The 15,340-nt window shown below is 49.2% G+C and overlaps 1 protein-coding gene across 5 annotated transcripts in view; it reads right to left on the bottom strand.

The window, feature by feature from the left end:
- The window catches only part of DGKD (diacylglycerol kinase delta), a 222,413-nt gene extending 212,191 nt beyond the window's left edge, over positions 1-10,222 (bottom strand). For 2 of the 5 annotated variants that reach the window (XM_063915850.1, XM_063915849.1), the window contains exons 1-2: positions 9,734-10,222; positions 8,285-8,389 (exon numbers count right to left, since the gene is read on the bottom strand). In XM_063915850.1, coding sequence (XP_063771920.1) covers positions 8,285-8,389; positions 9,734-9,859 — 231 coding nt within the window. In that variant the 5' untranslated portion in view covers positions 9,860-10,222. Of the gene's footprint in view, positions 1-7,698; positions 7,777-8,284; positions 8,390-9,733 lie in introns of those variants that run through there. The other 3 variants (XM_063915848.1, XM_063915851.1, XM_063915852.1) reach the window with 3 other exon arrangements.
- Between the last annotated feature and the right edge of the window lie 5,118 nt (positions 10,223-15,340).

Here is a 15,340-nt window from a genome sequence, read left to right as displayed (position 1 = left end):
TTGATAGGGCCGAAATTTGAACCTTAATAGATCCCAATTTGAGACCCATAGACAATCCTGATTGCAGGAAATGTAGGAAAACGACCCAGTTGAAATTCCTCCATCGGAGCACTCCGCTGCTCGCACCACGCAACATATTTTCGCCAAATACGGCGATAATGCTTCGCGGTGACTTCCTTCCTTGCCTTTATCAAGGTAGGAATGACTTCTTCTGGAATGCCTTTTCCTTTTAGGATCTGGCATTCAAACGCCATGCCGTCAAACGCAGCCGCGGTAAGTCTTGAAAAAGACAAGGACCCTGCTGAAGCAGGTCCCTTCTCAGAAGTAGAGGCCACGGATCGTCCGTGACCATCTCTTGAAGTTCCGGGTACCAAGTCCTTCTTGGCCAATCCGGAGCCACTAGTCTTACTCCTCTTTGCCGTATAATCCTCAATACCTTTGGTATGAGAGGCAGAGGAGGAAACACATATACCGACTGGTACACCCAAGGTGTTACCAGCGCGTCCACAGCTATTGCCTGCGGATCTCTTGACCTGGCGCAATACCTGTCCAGTGTTTTGTTGAGGCGAGACGCCATCATGTCCACCATTGGTTTTACCCAACGGTTTAATAGCATGTGGAAAACTTCTGGATGAAGTCCCCACTCTCCCGGGTGAAGGTCGTGTCTGCTGAGGAAGTCTGCTTCCCAGTTGTCCACGCCCGGGATGAATACTGCTGACAGTGCTATCACGTGATTCTCCGCCCAGCGAAGGATCCTGGCAGCTTCTGCCATTGCCCTCCTGCTTCTTGTGCCGCCCTGTCTGTTTACATGGGCGACTGCCGTGATGTTGTCCGACTGGATCAACACCGGTCTTCCTTGAAGCAGAGGTTCCGCCTGGCTTAGAGCATTGTAGATTGCTCTTAGTTCCAGAATGCTTATGTGAAGAGACTTTTTCAGGCTCGACCACACTCCCTGGAAATTTCTTCCCTGTGTGACTGCTCCCCAGCCTCTCAGGCTGGCATCCGTGGTCACCAGGATCCAATCCTGCATGCCGAATCTGCGGCCCTCCAATAGATGAGCCTCCTGCAACCACCACAGAAGGGATACCCTTGTCCTCGGCGACAGGGTTATCCGCAGGTGCATCTGAAGATGCGACCCTGACCATTTGTCCAACAGATCCCTTTGCATGGAATCTGCCGAAAGGGATTGCTTCGTAAGAAGCTACCATTTTTTCCCAGGACTCTTGTGCATTGATGTACAGACACCTTTCCTGGTTTTAGGAGGTTCCTGACCAGGTCAGATAACTCCTTGGCTTTTTCTTCGGGAAGAAAAACCTTTTTCTGAACTGTGTCCAGAATCATCCCCAGGAACAGCAGACGAGTTGTCGGCATTAATTGGGATTTTGGAATATTCAGAATCCATCCGTGCTGCTTTAGCACCTCTTGAGATAGTGCTAAACCCATCTCTAGCTGTTCTCTGGACCTTGCCCTTATTAGGAGATCGTCCAAGTATGGGATAATTAATACGCCTTTTCTTCGAAGAAGAAATATTATCTCGGCCATTACCTTTGTAAAGACCCGAGGTGCCGTGGACAAACCAAACGGCAGCGTCTGAAACTGATAGTGACAGTTTTGTACAACGAACCTGAGGTACCCCTGGTGTGAGGGGTAATTGGAACGTGGAGATACGCATCCTTGATGTCCAAGGATACCATAAAGTCCCCTTCTTCCAGGTTCGCTATCACTGCTCTGAGTGACTCCATCTTGAACTTGAACTTCTTTATGTACAGGTTCAAGGACTTCAGATTTAGAATAGGCCTTACCGAGCCATCCGGCTTCGGTACCACAAAAAGAGTGGAATAATACCCCTTCCCTTGTTGTAGAAGAGGTACCTTGACTATCACCTGCTGAGAATACAGCTTGTGAATGGCTTCCAAAACCGTCTCCCTTTCTGAGGGGGACGTTGGTAAAGCAGACTTCAGGAAACGGCGAGGTGGCTCTGTCTCTAATTTCAACCTGTACCCCTGAGATATTATCTGCAGGATCCAGGGATTTACCTGCGAGTGAGCCCACTGCGCGCTGTAATTCTTGAGACGACCGCCTACCGCCCCCGAGTCCGCTTGCGAAGCCCCAGCGTCATGCTGAGGCTTTTGTAGAAGCCGGGGAGGGCTTCTGTTCCTGGGAAGGAGCTGCCTGTTGCTGTCTCTTCCCTCGTCCTCTGCCTCGTGGCAGATATGAATAGCCCTTTGCTCTCTTATTTTTAAAGGAACGAAAGGGCTGCGGTTGAAAGGTCGGTGCCTTTTTCTGTTGGGGAGTGACTTGAGGTAGAAAGGTGGATTTCCCGGCCGTAGCCGTGGCCACCAAATCCGATAGACCGACCCCAAATAACTCCTCTACGCATCGCCTGTCCACTGTCGTGTCCATAAAGCTCTTCTGGCCGAAATGGACATAGCACTTACCCGTGATGCCAGTGTGCAGATATCTCTCTGTGCATCACGCATATAAAGAAATGCATCCTTTATTTGTTCTAACGACAGTAAAATATTGTCCCTGTCCAGGGTATCAATATTTTCGATCAGGGACTCTGACCAAACTACCCCAGCACTGCACATCCAGGCAGTCGCAATAGCTGGTCGTAGTATAACACCTGCATGTGTGTATATACCTTTTTGGATATTTTCCATCCTCCTATCTGATGGATCTTTAAGTGCGGCCGTCTCAGGAGAGGGTAACGCCACTTGTTTTGATAAGCGTGTTAGCGCTTTGTCCACCCTAGGAGGTGTTTCCCAGCGCTCCCTAACCTCTGGCGGGAAAGGGTATAAAGCCAATAACTTCTTTGAAATTAGCAGTTTTTTATCGGGGCACCCCACGCTTCATCACACACGTCATTTAATTCTTCTGATTCGGTAAAAACTACTGGTAGTTTTTTCACACCCCACATAATACCCTGTTTAGTGGTACCTGTAGTATCAGCTAAATGTAACATCTCCTTTATTGCCAAAATCATATAACGTGTGGCCCTACTGGAAAATACGGTTGATTCGTCACCTTCACCACCGGAATCAGTGCCTGTGTCTGGGTCTGTGTCGACCGACTGAGGCAAGGGGCGTTTTACAGCCCCTGACGGTGTTTGAGGCGCCTGGACAGGCACTAATTGAGTGTCCGGCCGCCTCATGTCGGCAAACGACTGCTTAAGCGAGTTGACGCTATCCCGTAATTCCACAAATAAAGGCATCCATTCTGGTGTCGACCCCCTAGGAGGTGACATCCTCATATTTGGCAATTGCTCCGCCTCCACACCAATAACGTCCTCATACATGTCGACACACACGTACCGACACACAGCAGACACACAGGGAATGCTCTATACGAAGACAGGACCCACTAGCCCTTTGGGGAGACAGAGGGAGAGTCTGCCAGCACACACCAAAAAACGCTATATATGACAGGGATAGCCTTATGATTAAGTGCTCCCTTATAGCTGCTTTTATATTAATATATTGCCATTTATTTTGCCCCCCCTCTCTGTTATACCCTGTTTCTGTAGTGCAGTGCAGGGGAGAGACCTGGGAGCCTTCCTGACCAGCGGAGCTGTGACAGAAAATGGCGCCGTGTGCTGAGGAGATAGGCCCCGCCCCTTTTTCGGCGGGCTCGTCTCCCGCTATTTAGTACATTTAGGCAGGGGTAAATATCTCCATATAGCCTCTGGGGCTATATGTGAGGTATTTTTAGCCTTTTTAAAGGTTTTCATTTGCCTCCCAGGGCGCCCCCCCCCCCCAGCGCCCTGCACCCTCAGTGACTGCCGTGTGAAGTGTGCTGAGAGGAAAATGGCGCACAGCTGCAGTGCTGTGCGCTACCTTAAGAAGACTGCAGGAGTCTTCAGCCGCCGATTCTGGACCTCTTCTTGCTTCAGCATCTGTGAGGGGGCCGGCGGCGTGGCTCCGGTGACCATCCAGGCTGTACCTGTGATCGTCCCTCTGGAGCTTCATGTCCAGTAGCCAAGAAGCCAATCCATCCTGCACGCAGGTGAGTTCACTTCTTCTCCCCTCTGTCCCTCGTTGCAGTGATCCTGTTGCCAGCAGGAATCACTGTAAAATAAAAAACCTAAGCTAAACTCTCTAAGCAGCTCTTTATGAGAGCCACCTAGAATTGCACCCTTCTCGGCCGGGCACAAAAATCTAACTGGAGTCTGGAGGAGGGTCATGGGGGGAGGAGCCAGTACACACCACCTGACCTGTAAAAGCTTTACTTTTGTGCCCTGTCTCCTGCGGAGCCGCTATTCCCCATGGTCCTTTCAGGAACCCCAGCATCCACTTAGGACGATAGAGAAAGTCCCTGTTGGTCGGCATGCCGACCATCGGGATAGTGAGCCGTCGGGCTCATGGAGGTCATGTGACTGTCGGTCAGCGGACCGGCGGTCACATGACTACCACCCTGTCACACAAGTGATACAACAGCAGCAGGAGAACTACTTGGATATTACATAGCGATTTCAAAGCACTGTTTTTCCTATATGAATATTAAACAGCTTCTTTCCCTAGTATACATAGAGCAGAAGCTGGCTGGGAGTACTAGGTCTTGTAGTTACACAGTAGCTGAAGCTTACTCTGCTATAGATCAATGAATTGTGTAGATTTATGGGTAGGCTTAAGGGGGGTATACACCTAGAGATGTGTGCCGAGCGATCTATCACAGACCGCTCAGCACACATCTCTCCCCCCACTCAGCGCGATGTGTGCTGAGCGAGGGGGGAGACGACACGGACGGAGGGCCGCTCACTTCACACAGCGCTGAAGTGAGCGCCCGTGCTCAATCTGACACGGGCGATAGCGGCTATCGCTGGGGGGCATGCACACGAGACATCCGTGCTTAACTTCCAAGCCACAGGTTCTCAAACTCGGTCCTCAGGACCCCCACACAGTTCATGTTTTGCAGGTAACCCAGCAGGTGCACAGGTGTATTCATTACTCACTGACAAATTTTAAAAGGTCCACAGGAGCTAATTATTTCACTTGTTATTCTGTGAGGAGACCTGCAAAACATGCACTGTGTGGGGTCCTGAGGACCGAGTTTGAGAACCTATGTTCTAAGTCAGGCCTGGCCAACCTGTGGCTCTCCAGCTGTTGTGAAACTACAAATCCCAGCATGCCATGCCACAGTTTTGCTATTAGGGAATGCAAAAGTTGTGGCAGGACATGCTGGGATGTGTAGTTTTACAACATCTGGAGAGCCACAGATTGGCCCGGCCTGTTCTAAGAAATCTAGTCAGATTGCTTAGATTTTAACGACGGATCTCTCCGTGTGTACCCCCCTTTACCCAGTTTTGTTCTATAACTGTTGTTCTAATTGTAAAGCGCAACAGAATATGCTGCGCTATATAAGAAACTGCTAATAATAATACATTTATCATGCCATAACTTTAAACTGGGATAATCATGATTCACATAGGTACTATGGCTGATTAAAACCAGATGAAATGCAGACTTGAATTAAGCTGGTGCGGAACCTGTGTAATTCATGAGTGTCCTGGTTTAAAGGGATAGTATGGTAAGCCTAATCAAAGGCTGATTCTAAGTTGGGATCAAAGCAGAAAAAGCAAGGAACTTTGGGGCAAATGTATTAACCCGGAGAAGGCATAAGGAAGTGATAAAGCAGTGATAAATGCAAGGTGATATACGCACCAGCCAATCAGCTCCAATATGTAAAGTAACAGTTGAGAGCTGACTGGCTGGTGCATTTATCACCTTGCATTTATCACTGGTTTATCACTTCCTTATGCCTTCTCCAGGTTAATACATCTGCCCCTTTGTATCTAGAAGAAACCATGTTGCAATACAATGGGAGCAAACACATTTATTTTTTGTATGCAGAGTTAATACTAGCTGCTTTTGCATGTAGCCCACAAATACTGGGCAGCTTTATTTTTACACTGCAAGTTAAATGTAAGTTAAGACACGCCCTTTCACAGGTAAATCCCTCTGCATACTTTAAACCCCCCCCCCCCATTTCCCGACGCACTGTTATGCTGCAACAAGATTTTACCAAGATGCTCTCAACCCAGAATCATACTCCATACGCATAATGAAAGTGTCTTAGTGACCATATAAAGGCGCTTACTTGGATTTTTTTATAGGCCACGTGTGTAATGAATATCTGAAATGTTACAATCCACAGTTGGGATTATGTAATCCCTAATAACACATGAACAGTAATTGTATATCATATACTAAGTATCCAACTCACTACTCATCAATTATATTAACTGTATCCATAGGCGTGCGCAGACCCCTACATGGGGGTGCAGTCCCGGACTTTCCCTCTCAGTCGCATTATGGTCTACTCTCAACCACCCCTCCCCATCCAGGACATAGACTGCTCACCTGGGCAGCTCAGGTGAGCAGTCTTATGTCCCAGAGCACGGGGTGGAGGAGGTAGTCCGATACCCAGCGGAGGGGGAAGTCCAGAGTGGCACCCCCGTGTTGGCGTCTGCGCACGTCTATGACTGTATCTACTATAGATTATCAGATAATTACTATCAGCATGTTATTACATAAATCAGGGCTTCTAAAACTCTGGGGCTGATGTATCAAGCAGAGAAAAGAGTGGAGAGGTTGCCCACATTGACCAATCAGCTTTGATTAGGCATTTATTAAGTACACTGTTTAAAATGGTAGGTATATGCTGATTGGTTGCTATGGGCAACATCTCCACTGGTCCACTTCTCCACTCTTTTCACAGCTTCATCATACTTACCTAGCTGACCCTCTCCATGACGGAGAAAATGCTGTGTTGCTGGACTTTCCTGGTAATGTATAATTGCCATCACCTGTGGTGAAACACCTTTCTTATCAATTACCTAGCTCCCCACAGGTGATGGCAATCATACATTACCAGGAAAGTCCAGGAACAGAGCATTTTCTCCCTCATGGAGAGGGTCAGGTAGGCAAGTATGAGCTTCATACATAAGCCCCTCTGTCCCCAACACACACAAAAGCTGACCATACACCTAAAGATTATCTTTCCAACTAATTGGCAGGGTGGAATGAAAATCTGGTAAAGTATGGGAGCAAACGACAATCAGCCAATCGCCTCCAAACACTGATACACGGATATAAACGATCGTTCAGACAAAATGGATCTAAAAAAATTAAGTTGTGTGTGTGTCCAGTGTTTGCTCCCATACATTACCAGATTTTCATTCCAGCCAGCCAACTAGTACTGCTTCTGGCAGTCCTTGTATCAAAGTACCATTTCTTCACATCACCTCAACAGGATGACCTCATAACAAGCAATAACCGTGAATGACAGCTCCTGGCTTCAGAGGCAAGAATTCAGAGCTTTCAGTTGCTGATGTATAAACTAATTACAAACTAATGTCATGTTGAGAGGAACCCAGACTTCGCTGCTGAGCACAGGAAGTGATGTGATGTCACAATGGTGACATCATCAGGAATTTCATCCACTGTAGGGAAGCCAATAGTGCTGTATGGAAGACCTGTCTCCGGTCTTCCCTGCTTGTTAGCACTGGTGTAATCAGAGTAATGGCTGACATGTGGCATGCTGCTTGTGAGCACCAGGTTACACCACAACTACCAATGCTGACAATAAGGTAGACCAGAAACAAGCTCCCCAGTTACACATGTTAAAAATAAATGAAAATAAACATTTTTAAAAGTATAAACAAAATGTCACAATTCCTAGAATAAATAACTATCCTACCTTACATACTATATACCAGGGCTGGCCAAACCGGTCCTCGAGATCTACCAACAGTTCATGTTTTCCAGGGGTCCTGGAGATCTGTAGAATTGTCAGTTAGGAATGAATGCAGCACATCTTAATTAGTAATGACTACACCTGTGCACCAGCTAGGTGGTCTGGAAAATGTGAACTGTTGGTAGCTCTCGAGGACTGGTTTGGCCAGCCCTGCTGTATACAATATGTATCACTATTACCAGAACTAGGCAGTTTTGTTTTTAGCTAATCTTGCCTGGTCATGTCACCCATGACACCTGATGCAAAACATTACTTCATTGTGTTCTATAAAAAAAGCAGTATCTGCCTAAAAAAATATATAGTAGTACACAAAGTAGTGTAAACATGAAATGACCAGCAAACACATAGCAAGGCAGTGACACGTGGTCAGGGATAAGGCATAGCATCATAAGAGGTTAATGTACAGCATCCCTCTTGGTTTGGCGTTACCCCCAGGTGTCATATTCATTTTTGGCTATGAACCTGAGATCTCCCTGACATCCTGAACGATCTGTTAACTTGAGAATTGTCTCATGACTTAACCTGTTACCTTCAGCTGTCTCTTTCGGACCTCTCTATTGCTTTCTTCTATCCGCATAATGTCTATCCTGCCAGCTGTCTCTTTATTACAACTTCCCTGTAGTCGGTCATTAGCCTAAGGTGGATATCAAACTATTACCTGTTATTTTATATCAGCCCTGTTATTTCTGTACTATTGTACTTACCTACCCCTCAAAACACTGACCCTAAAGTCCTTTTGAGCTGTCATTCTTCCCTTCCGAGACCTCACTGTCTCTTACACCATTTTACATCTCAGTGAGATCTACACAATATTTCTCTTAAATTGTGATCCTGGGATGTCTCTAACACATTACATATGTTATATGTCACCATACAAAATGTGTTATACTGGGGTGTCACGGTCACTCTAGAAATAGGGGTCTCTGCTACTAGGATGTCCTGCTGTAACCTGTTCTCTCACTGAGGTCACCAATGGATGTTTCGCAGATTGTCCTGTATATTTGAGCTCTCACAGATGTCACATATCAAGTTTTTTCTTTGAACTCTCTCACAGATGTCACCTATGGATATCTCTCTGCAACCATCTCTCTAAGCTCTCTCACATATGTCAACCATGGACACATTGCAGTAACCCTGCCTCTTTGAGCTCTCGCAGATGTCACCCATGGATGTCTAACAGATTGCCCTGTCTATCTAAGGTCTCACTCTGTCACATGTCTCTCTGGGCTCTCACAGATGTCACCATAGATGTCTCGCAGATTTCCATGTCTCTCTGGACTCTCACAGATGCCATAGATGTCTCGCAGATTGCCATGTCTCTCTGGGCTCTCACAGATGTCACCATAGATGTCTCGCAGATTGCCCTGTCTCTCTGAGGTGTCACAGATATTACCTATAGATGTCTCGCAGATTGCCTTGTCTCTTGGGGCTCTCACAAATGTCACCCATGCAGTAGGGTTATTCTGAGCTCTCGCAGGTGTCACCATGGATGTCTAACAAATTTCCCTGCCTCTCTTTGCTCTCACAGATGTCACCATAGATGTCTCAAAGATTACCCTGTCTCTTTAGGCTCTCACAGATGTCACCATAGATGTCTCGCAGATTGCACTCTCTCTCTCTCTGAGCTGTCACAAATATTACCTAAGGATGTCTTGTAGATTGCCCTGTCTCTCTGAGCTCTCACAAATGTCACCATGGATGTCTCACAAATTGCCCTGTCTCTCTGGGCTCTCAGAGTCACAGATGTCACCATAGATGTCTCGCAGATTACGGTGTGTTTTTGGAGCTCTCACAGATGTTACACATTGGATGTCTCGCAGATTGCCTGTCTCTATAGCTTGGCCAGTCTATTCCATGTAGCTCTCTTTCTAAGAGCTGTCCCCTTCCCACGGCCTCCCTGCTGCCTGTGTCCCCCTCTCTGTAACCTACATGTCTCTTGCCTGTGGCGGTCTCCCTGCCTGCCCGAGTCGTCTCTCACCTTCCTCCTGATTTGCCCCGATGTAGACACTTTCCTGCGCAGCTTCTGTGGCTCGGGCTCCGGCTCACTATCCGATGAATCCTCGGTCGGGGCCCCGGGAGTCATCGCAGCCAGGGAGGCCGCCATCACTACTAAAAGCCGGGGACATGGACACAGGGCCAGCTATAGGGGACCGGGATCATCCGAGAGGCAGCGCCATCTGCTGAGCTGTGGGCGGCAGTGACACGGGCGCAGCGCCATCTGGTGATAACACGGTGTCACTGCACCGCTATGAGTGCAGGTCAGGAGCAGCAGCCACAGGAAGTCAGGTTGTTACTATGCAGCAGCAGCAGCAGCCTCTCTCGTGTCTCGTCGTCGTAGTGTGTAGGAATGAGGAGTAGGTTGAGGGTTCCCGGCCAGCCAGTCAGCCGTCTGTTACATCCAAGCTGCACCAAGACTGCAGTTTGCAATGTGCTGGGAGTGAGGTGGAGCGGTGGCCGGGAGGGTCTGTGCCCGCATGCAGGGAGATGTAACCTGCTGGCTGGCTATAGTAGTACTTACACTGTTATAAGCAGTATTCATATGTGCGAATGCATTATGGGGCTGGTTCTAAGTTGGCCGTTAATGCAACCTGCAGCGCAGTTTGACAATGGAGGCAAACCGCATGCGCAGCAACCACATCCCATATGGGCTGCCCCACATATTGCGTTTGCATCCCTGAAGGATGTAACCGCAATGTGATTGACAGCGGTGTGCGTGGGGCGGCATTAGTGGAGCAGCTGAGTGACGTCACACGTAGCCGCGCCGATTAAAAAATTGACCAACCGCCTGCCAGCGCAGCCGGCATAATAGAAATTGTATATATGGTAACATGCATCCTATACCTCCCACCTATTGTGATTTTCGCGGGACAGTCCCATTTTTCACTGACTGTCCCGCTGTCCCACCTGCGGGCCGCAGTGTCCTGCGGTGGGAGAGGGGCAGTTGGGAGACCGTCTCTCACGCTGCTCTGCTTAGCAGAGTAGCGGTGAATAGAGGCAGTATCTATTCACCGGCAGAGAGGGACGGGGCATGGCCAGCAGCATGACCAGTTCTGTTCATGCCCCCATAGTGACAAAAATGGCGGTGTGGCAAGCAATTGCATTCTGTGAGGCCACACCCTTTATGAGGTCACACCCCCAGATGTCCTTCCTTAGCACTTCAAAAAGTTGGGAGGTATGAGTAGCCTTGTGTACTATACCTATGCATTATAGTGCCATGCCACGTGGCACCTATATGTATAATAACCTTAGTTACTATGTAAAAAATTTAAATAAATACTTCTTTAGCAGGTAAACAAGGTTAAAAAAAATTGTATAAACATAAATTTAGCACATCTACGATCAGGTCTGAATTAGGCCCATTGTCTCTCTGAGTAAGTCAGTGTCAGTCTGAGACATGCCCCGAAAATGGTCAAAACACGCCTGCATTTTTGCCGTCACTCACATTTGCATAAGACATTGCTATGACCTAACACGGCATCTGCATTCTATGGGCATTTCAGGTGGAGACTGGGAGGTGACTGAAGTGATTGCATGGGAATGTATATCTTCCTGTTCCAGGACCAAAAGGTACAAGAAAAAATTATGGGGCCCATTTATTAAGGAGTTTCAACCATTTAAAACTTGTTGCGTATGATAGATAAAGTGCCATGACCATCAGGCCTGTTTGATGGTACAGGGGGCCCTCTGGCCTTTCTGATGGTGCTGGGGCCCTCTGGCCAGTCTGATGGTACTGGGGGCCTTCTGCTCTGTCAGATGTGCTCCGGGCTTTATGGCCTGTCTGATGGTGCCAGGGATCCGCTGGCCTGTCTGATGGTGCTGTGGGCACACTGTCCTGTCTGAAGGTGCTAGGGCCTTCTTCCCTGTCTGATGGTGCTGGAGCCTGCTGGCCTGTCATTTGGGGCTGGGGGCCTTCTGGTCTGTCAGATGGTACTGGAAGCCTTCTGGCCTTTCTGACGGTGGTGGGGGCTTTATGGCCTGTCTGTCAGTGCTGGGGGTCCTCTGGCCTGTCAGATGGTGCTGGTGGCCCTCTGCCCTGTCCGATGGTGCTGGCGGCCTGCTGGCTTGTCCGATGGTGCAGTGTGCCCGCTGGCCTGTCTTATGGTGCTGGGGGTCTTCTGGCCTGTGTGATGGTGCTGGGGGCCTTCTGGCCTGTCTGACGGTGCTGGGGGCCTTCTGGCCTGTCAGATGGTGCTGGAACCCTCTGGCCTGTCTGATGGTGTCGGGGATCTGCTGGCCCGTCTGATGGTGCTGCGGGCACACTGTCCTGTCTGATGGCGCTAGTGCCTTCTTCCCTGTCTGATGGTGCTGGAGCCTGCAGGCCTGTCTTATGGTGCTGGGGGCCTTCTGGTCTGTCAGATGGTGCTGGAGGCCTTCTGGCCTTTCTGACGGTGCTGGGGGCTTTATGGCCTGTCTGACGGTGCTGGGGGCTTTATGGCCTGTCTGACGGTGCTGGGGGCTTGCTGGCCTGTCTGATGGTGCTCGGAGCTTGCTGGCCTGTCTGTCAGTGCTGGGGGGCCTCTGGCCTGTCAGATGATGCTGGGGGCACACTGGCCTGTCCGATGGTGCTGGCGGCCCACTGGCTCGTCTGATGGTGCGGTGTGCCCGCTGGTCTGTCTGATGGTGCTGGGGTCCACTGGCCAGTCCGATGGTGCTGGGGGCTTGCTTGCCTGTCTGATGGTGCTCGGAGCTTACTGGCCTGTCTGTCAGTGCTGGGGGGGCCTCTGGCCTGTCAGATGATGCTGGGGGCCCACTGGCCTGTCTGATGATGCTGGGTGCCCGCTGGCCGGTCTTATGGTGCTGGGGGCCTTCTGGCCTGTCTTATGGTGCTGGGGGCCTTCTGGCCTATCTTATGGTGCTGGGGGCCTTCTGGCCTGTCTTATGGTGCTGGGGGCCTTCTGGCTTGCCAGATGTTGCTGGGGTCCACTGGCCTACCTGATGGTGTTGAGGTCCACTGGCCTGTCTGATGGTGCTTTCTTGCCTGTAATATAGTGCAGGGGGCCTTCCGGCCTTTTTGATGGTGCTGGGTGTCCGCTGGCCTAATGGTGCTGGGGGCTACCTGTCCTGATTGATGGTGCTGGGGCATTCTTCCCTGTCTGATGGTGCTGGAGCCAGCTGGCCTGTCAGATGGTGATGGGAGCCTTCAGGCATGTCAAATGATGCCGGAGTCCTTCTGGCCTTCCTGATGGTGGCAGGGCCCTCTACCATGTTTTTTAGTGCTGTGGGCCTGCTGGTCTATCTGATGGTGCTGGGATCTTGCGTTCCTATTTAATGGTGCTGAGGGCCCACTTGTTTGTGTGATGGTGCTAGGGGCCTTTTGGCCTGTCTGATGGTGCTGGGAGCTTTGCTGACCAGCCTGCCCCATGTCCTATGTGTTGTTGCTGATTGGTCCTAATTTCCAGTCGTAGATATGCAGCCCATTTCATTCACATAAACTCCAGGCACTACGTGATGTATTGTCGAATTCAGATTGCAAATAAGTACTTAAAGCAAATCAATATTATCCTTGGCAGCATTTTATACTGTTTACCTAGATACCTTTATGGTCTCAACAGACGTTGAAGCACTACAAGTCCTGTCATGTCACATACTGTACTCTAGAGATGAGCGGGTTTGGTTCTCAGAGAACCGAACACTACCGGACTTCACACTCCGAGCCCGGATCCGAGCCAGGCTCAGGTTTTCCCGCCTGACTCGGAAACCAGAACAAGGCAAAACGTCCCGCTGTTGGATTCTCGCTGGGTTTGGATTCCATGTAAGGAGCCACGCGTCACCGCCATTTTCACTCCGGCATTGGAGAGTGTACAGAGAGAACGTGTCTCCATTCTCTCAGTGTCCGTGTCTTGTGCTGCATCTGTCCAGTCACAGTGGTTGTGTCCTCTGCTGCCATATGTCCAGTGCTGCTGTACAGGGTGCTGTGTTGTGCTGCATCAGTTCAGTGGTGGTGTATTGTGTTGCATCAGTCCAGTCACAGTGGTATCTTCTGCTGCCATATGTCCAGTGCTGCTGTATAATAACAAGTCCCTTACAGTGTTGCTGTGTTGTCCTGCATCAGACCAGTGGTAGTGTCCTCTGCATCAGTCAGTCCAGTGACCAGTCACAGCGGTATCCTCTACTGCTGTATAATAATAATGACAAGTCCCTTACAGTGTTGCTGTGTTGTCCTGCATCAGACCAGTGGTAGTGTCCTGTGCATCAGTCAGTCCAGTGACCAGTCACAGTGGTGTCTTCTGCTGCCATATGTCCAGTGCTCCTGTGCCGCATATTGTGTTATATAACTCTAGAAAAATAATGGAGAACAAAAATTTGGAGGATAAAATAGGGAAAGATCAAGAACCACTTCCTCCTAGTGCTGAAGCTGCTGCCACTAGTCATGACATAGACGATGAAATGCCATCAACGTCGTCTGCCAAGGCCGATGCCCAATTTGATAGTAGAGGGCATGTAAAATCCAAAAAGCCAAAGTTCAGTAAAAAGACCCAAAAAGAGAAATTTAAATCGTCTGAGGAGAAACGTAAACTTGCCAATATGCCATTTACGACACGGAGTGGCAAGGAACGGCTAAGACCCTGGCCTATGTTCATGACTAGTGGTTCAGCTTCACATGACGATGGAAGCCCTCATCCTCCCGCTAGAAAAATGAAGAGTTAAGCTGGGAAAAGCACAGAAAAGAACTGTGCGTTCTAAGTTGGTATCACAAATCCCCAAGAAGAGTCTAAGTGTGTCGGCGGTTGCGATGCCTGACCTTCCCAACACTACACGGGAAGAGGTGGCTCCTTACACCATTTGCACGCCCCCTGCAAGTGCTGGAAGGAGCACCCACAGTCCAGTTTCTGATATTCAAATTAAAGAGGTCACTGTTGAAGTACACCAGGATGAGGATATGGGTGTTGCTGGAGCTGAGGAGGAAGTTGACGATAAGGATTCTGATGGTGATGTGGTTTGTTTAAATGAGGCACCGGGGGAAACACCTGTTGTCCGTGGGATGAAGAAGCCCATTGTGATGCCTGGCCAAAATACCAAAAAAGCCACCTCTTCGGTGTGGAATTATTTCTCCACAAATCTGGACAACAGGTGTCAATCTGTGTGTTGCCTCTGTCAATCTGTAATAAGTAGGGGTAAGGATGTTAACCACCTAGGAACATCCTCCCTTATACATCACCTGCAGCGCATTCATCAGAAGTCAGTGTCAAGTTGTGAAACTTTGGGTAAGAGCATAAGCAGTCCATTGACACTTAAATCCGTTCTTCCTGTTGTACCCAAGCTCCCTCAACGTCAACTTCCTCCTCAGCAATGAACGTCAGTAGTCCTGCAGGCCATATCCGCCATAGTGCAGTGGGATTTAGACAATTGATGGAGGTAGTGTGTCCCTGGTACCAAATCCCGTCTAGATTCCACTTCACTAGGCAGGCGATACCGAGAATGTACAGAGACGTCAGAAAAAGTGTCGGCAGTGTCCTAAAAATGCAGTTGTATCCAGTGTCCACTTAACCACAGACATGTGGACAAGTGGAACAGGGCAGACTAAGAACTATATGACTGTGACAGCCCATTGGGTAGATGTATTGCCTCCCGCAGCAGCAGCAGC

The sequence above is a fragment of the Pseudophryne corroboree genome, chromosome 4, assembly GCF_028390025.1.
Source record: "Pseudophryne corroboree isolate aPseCor3 chromosome 4, aPseCor3.hap2, whole genome shotgun sequence".
Classification (NCBI taxonomy): Eukaryota; Metazoa; Chordata; class Amphibia; order Anura; family Myobatrachidae; genus Pseudophryne; species Pseudophryne corroboree.
Note: the sequence above shows the minus strand (reverse complement) of the source record. Positions and strands in the feature narration are given on the sequence as shown.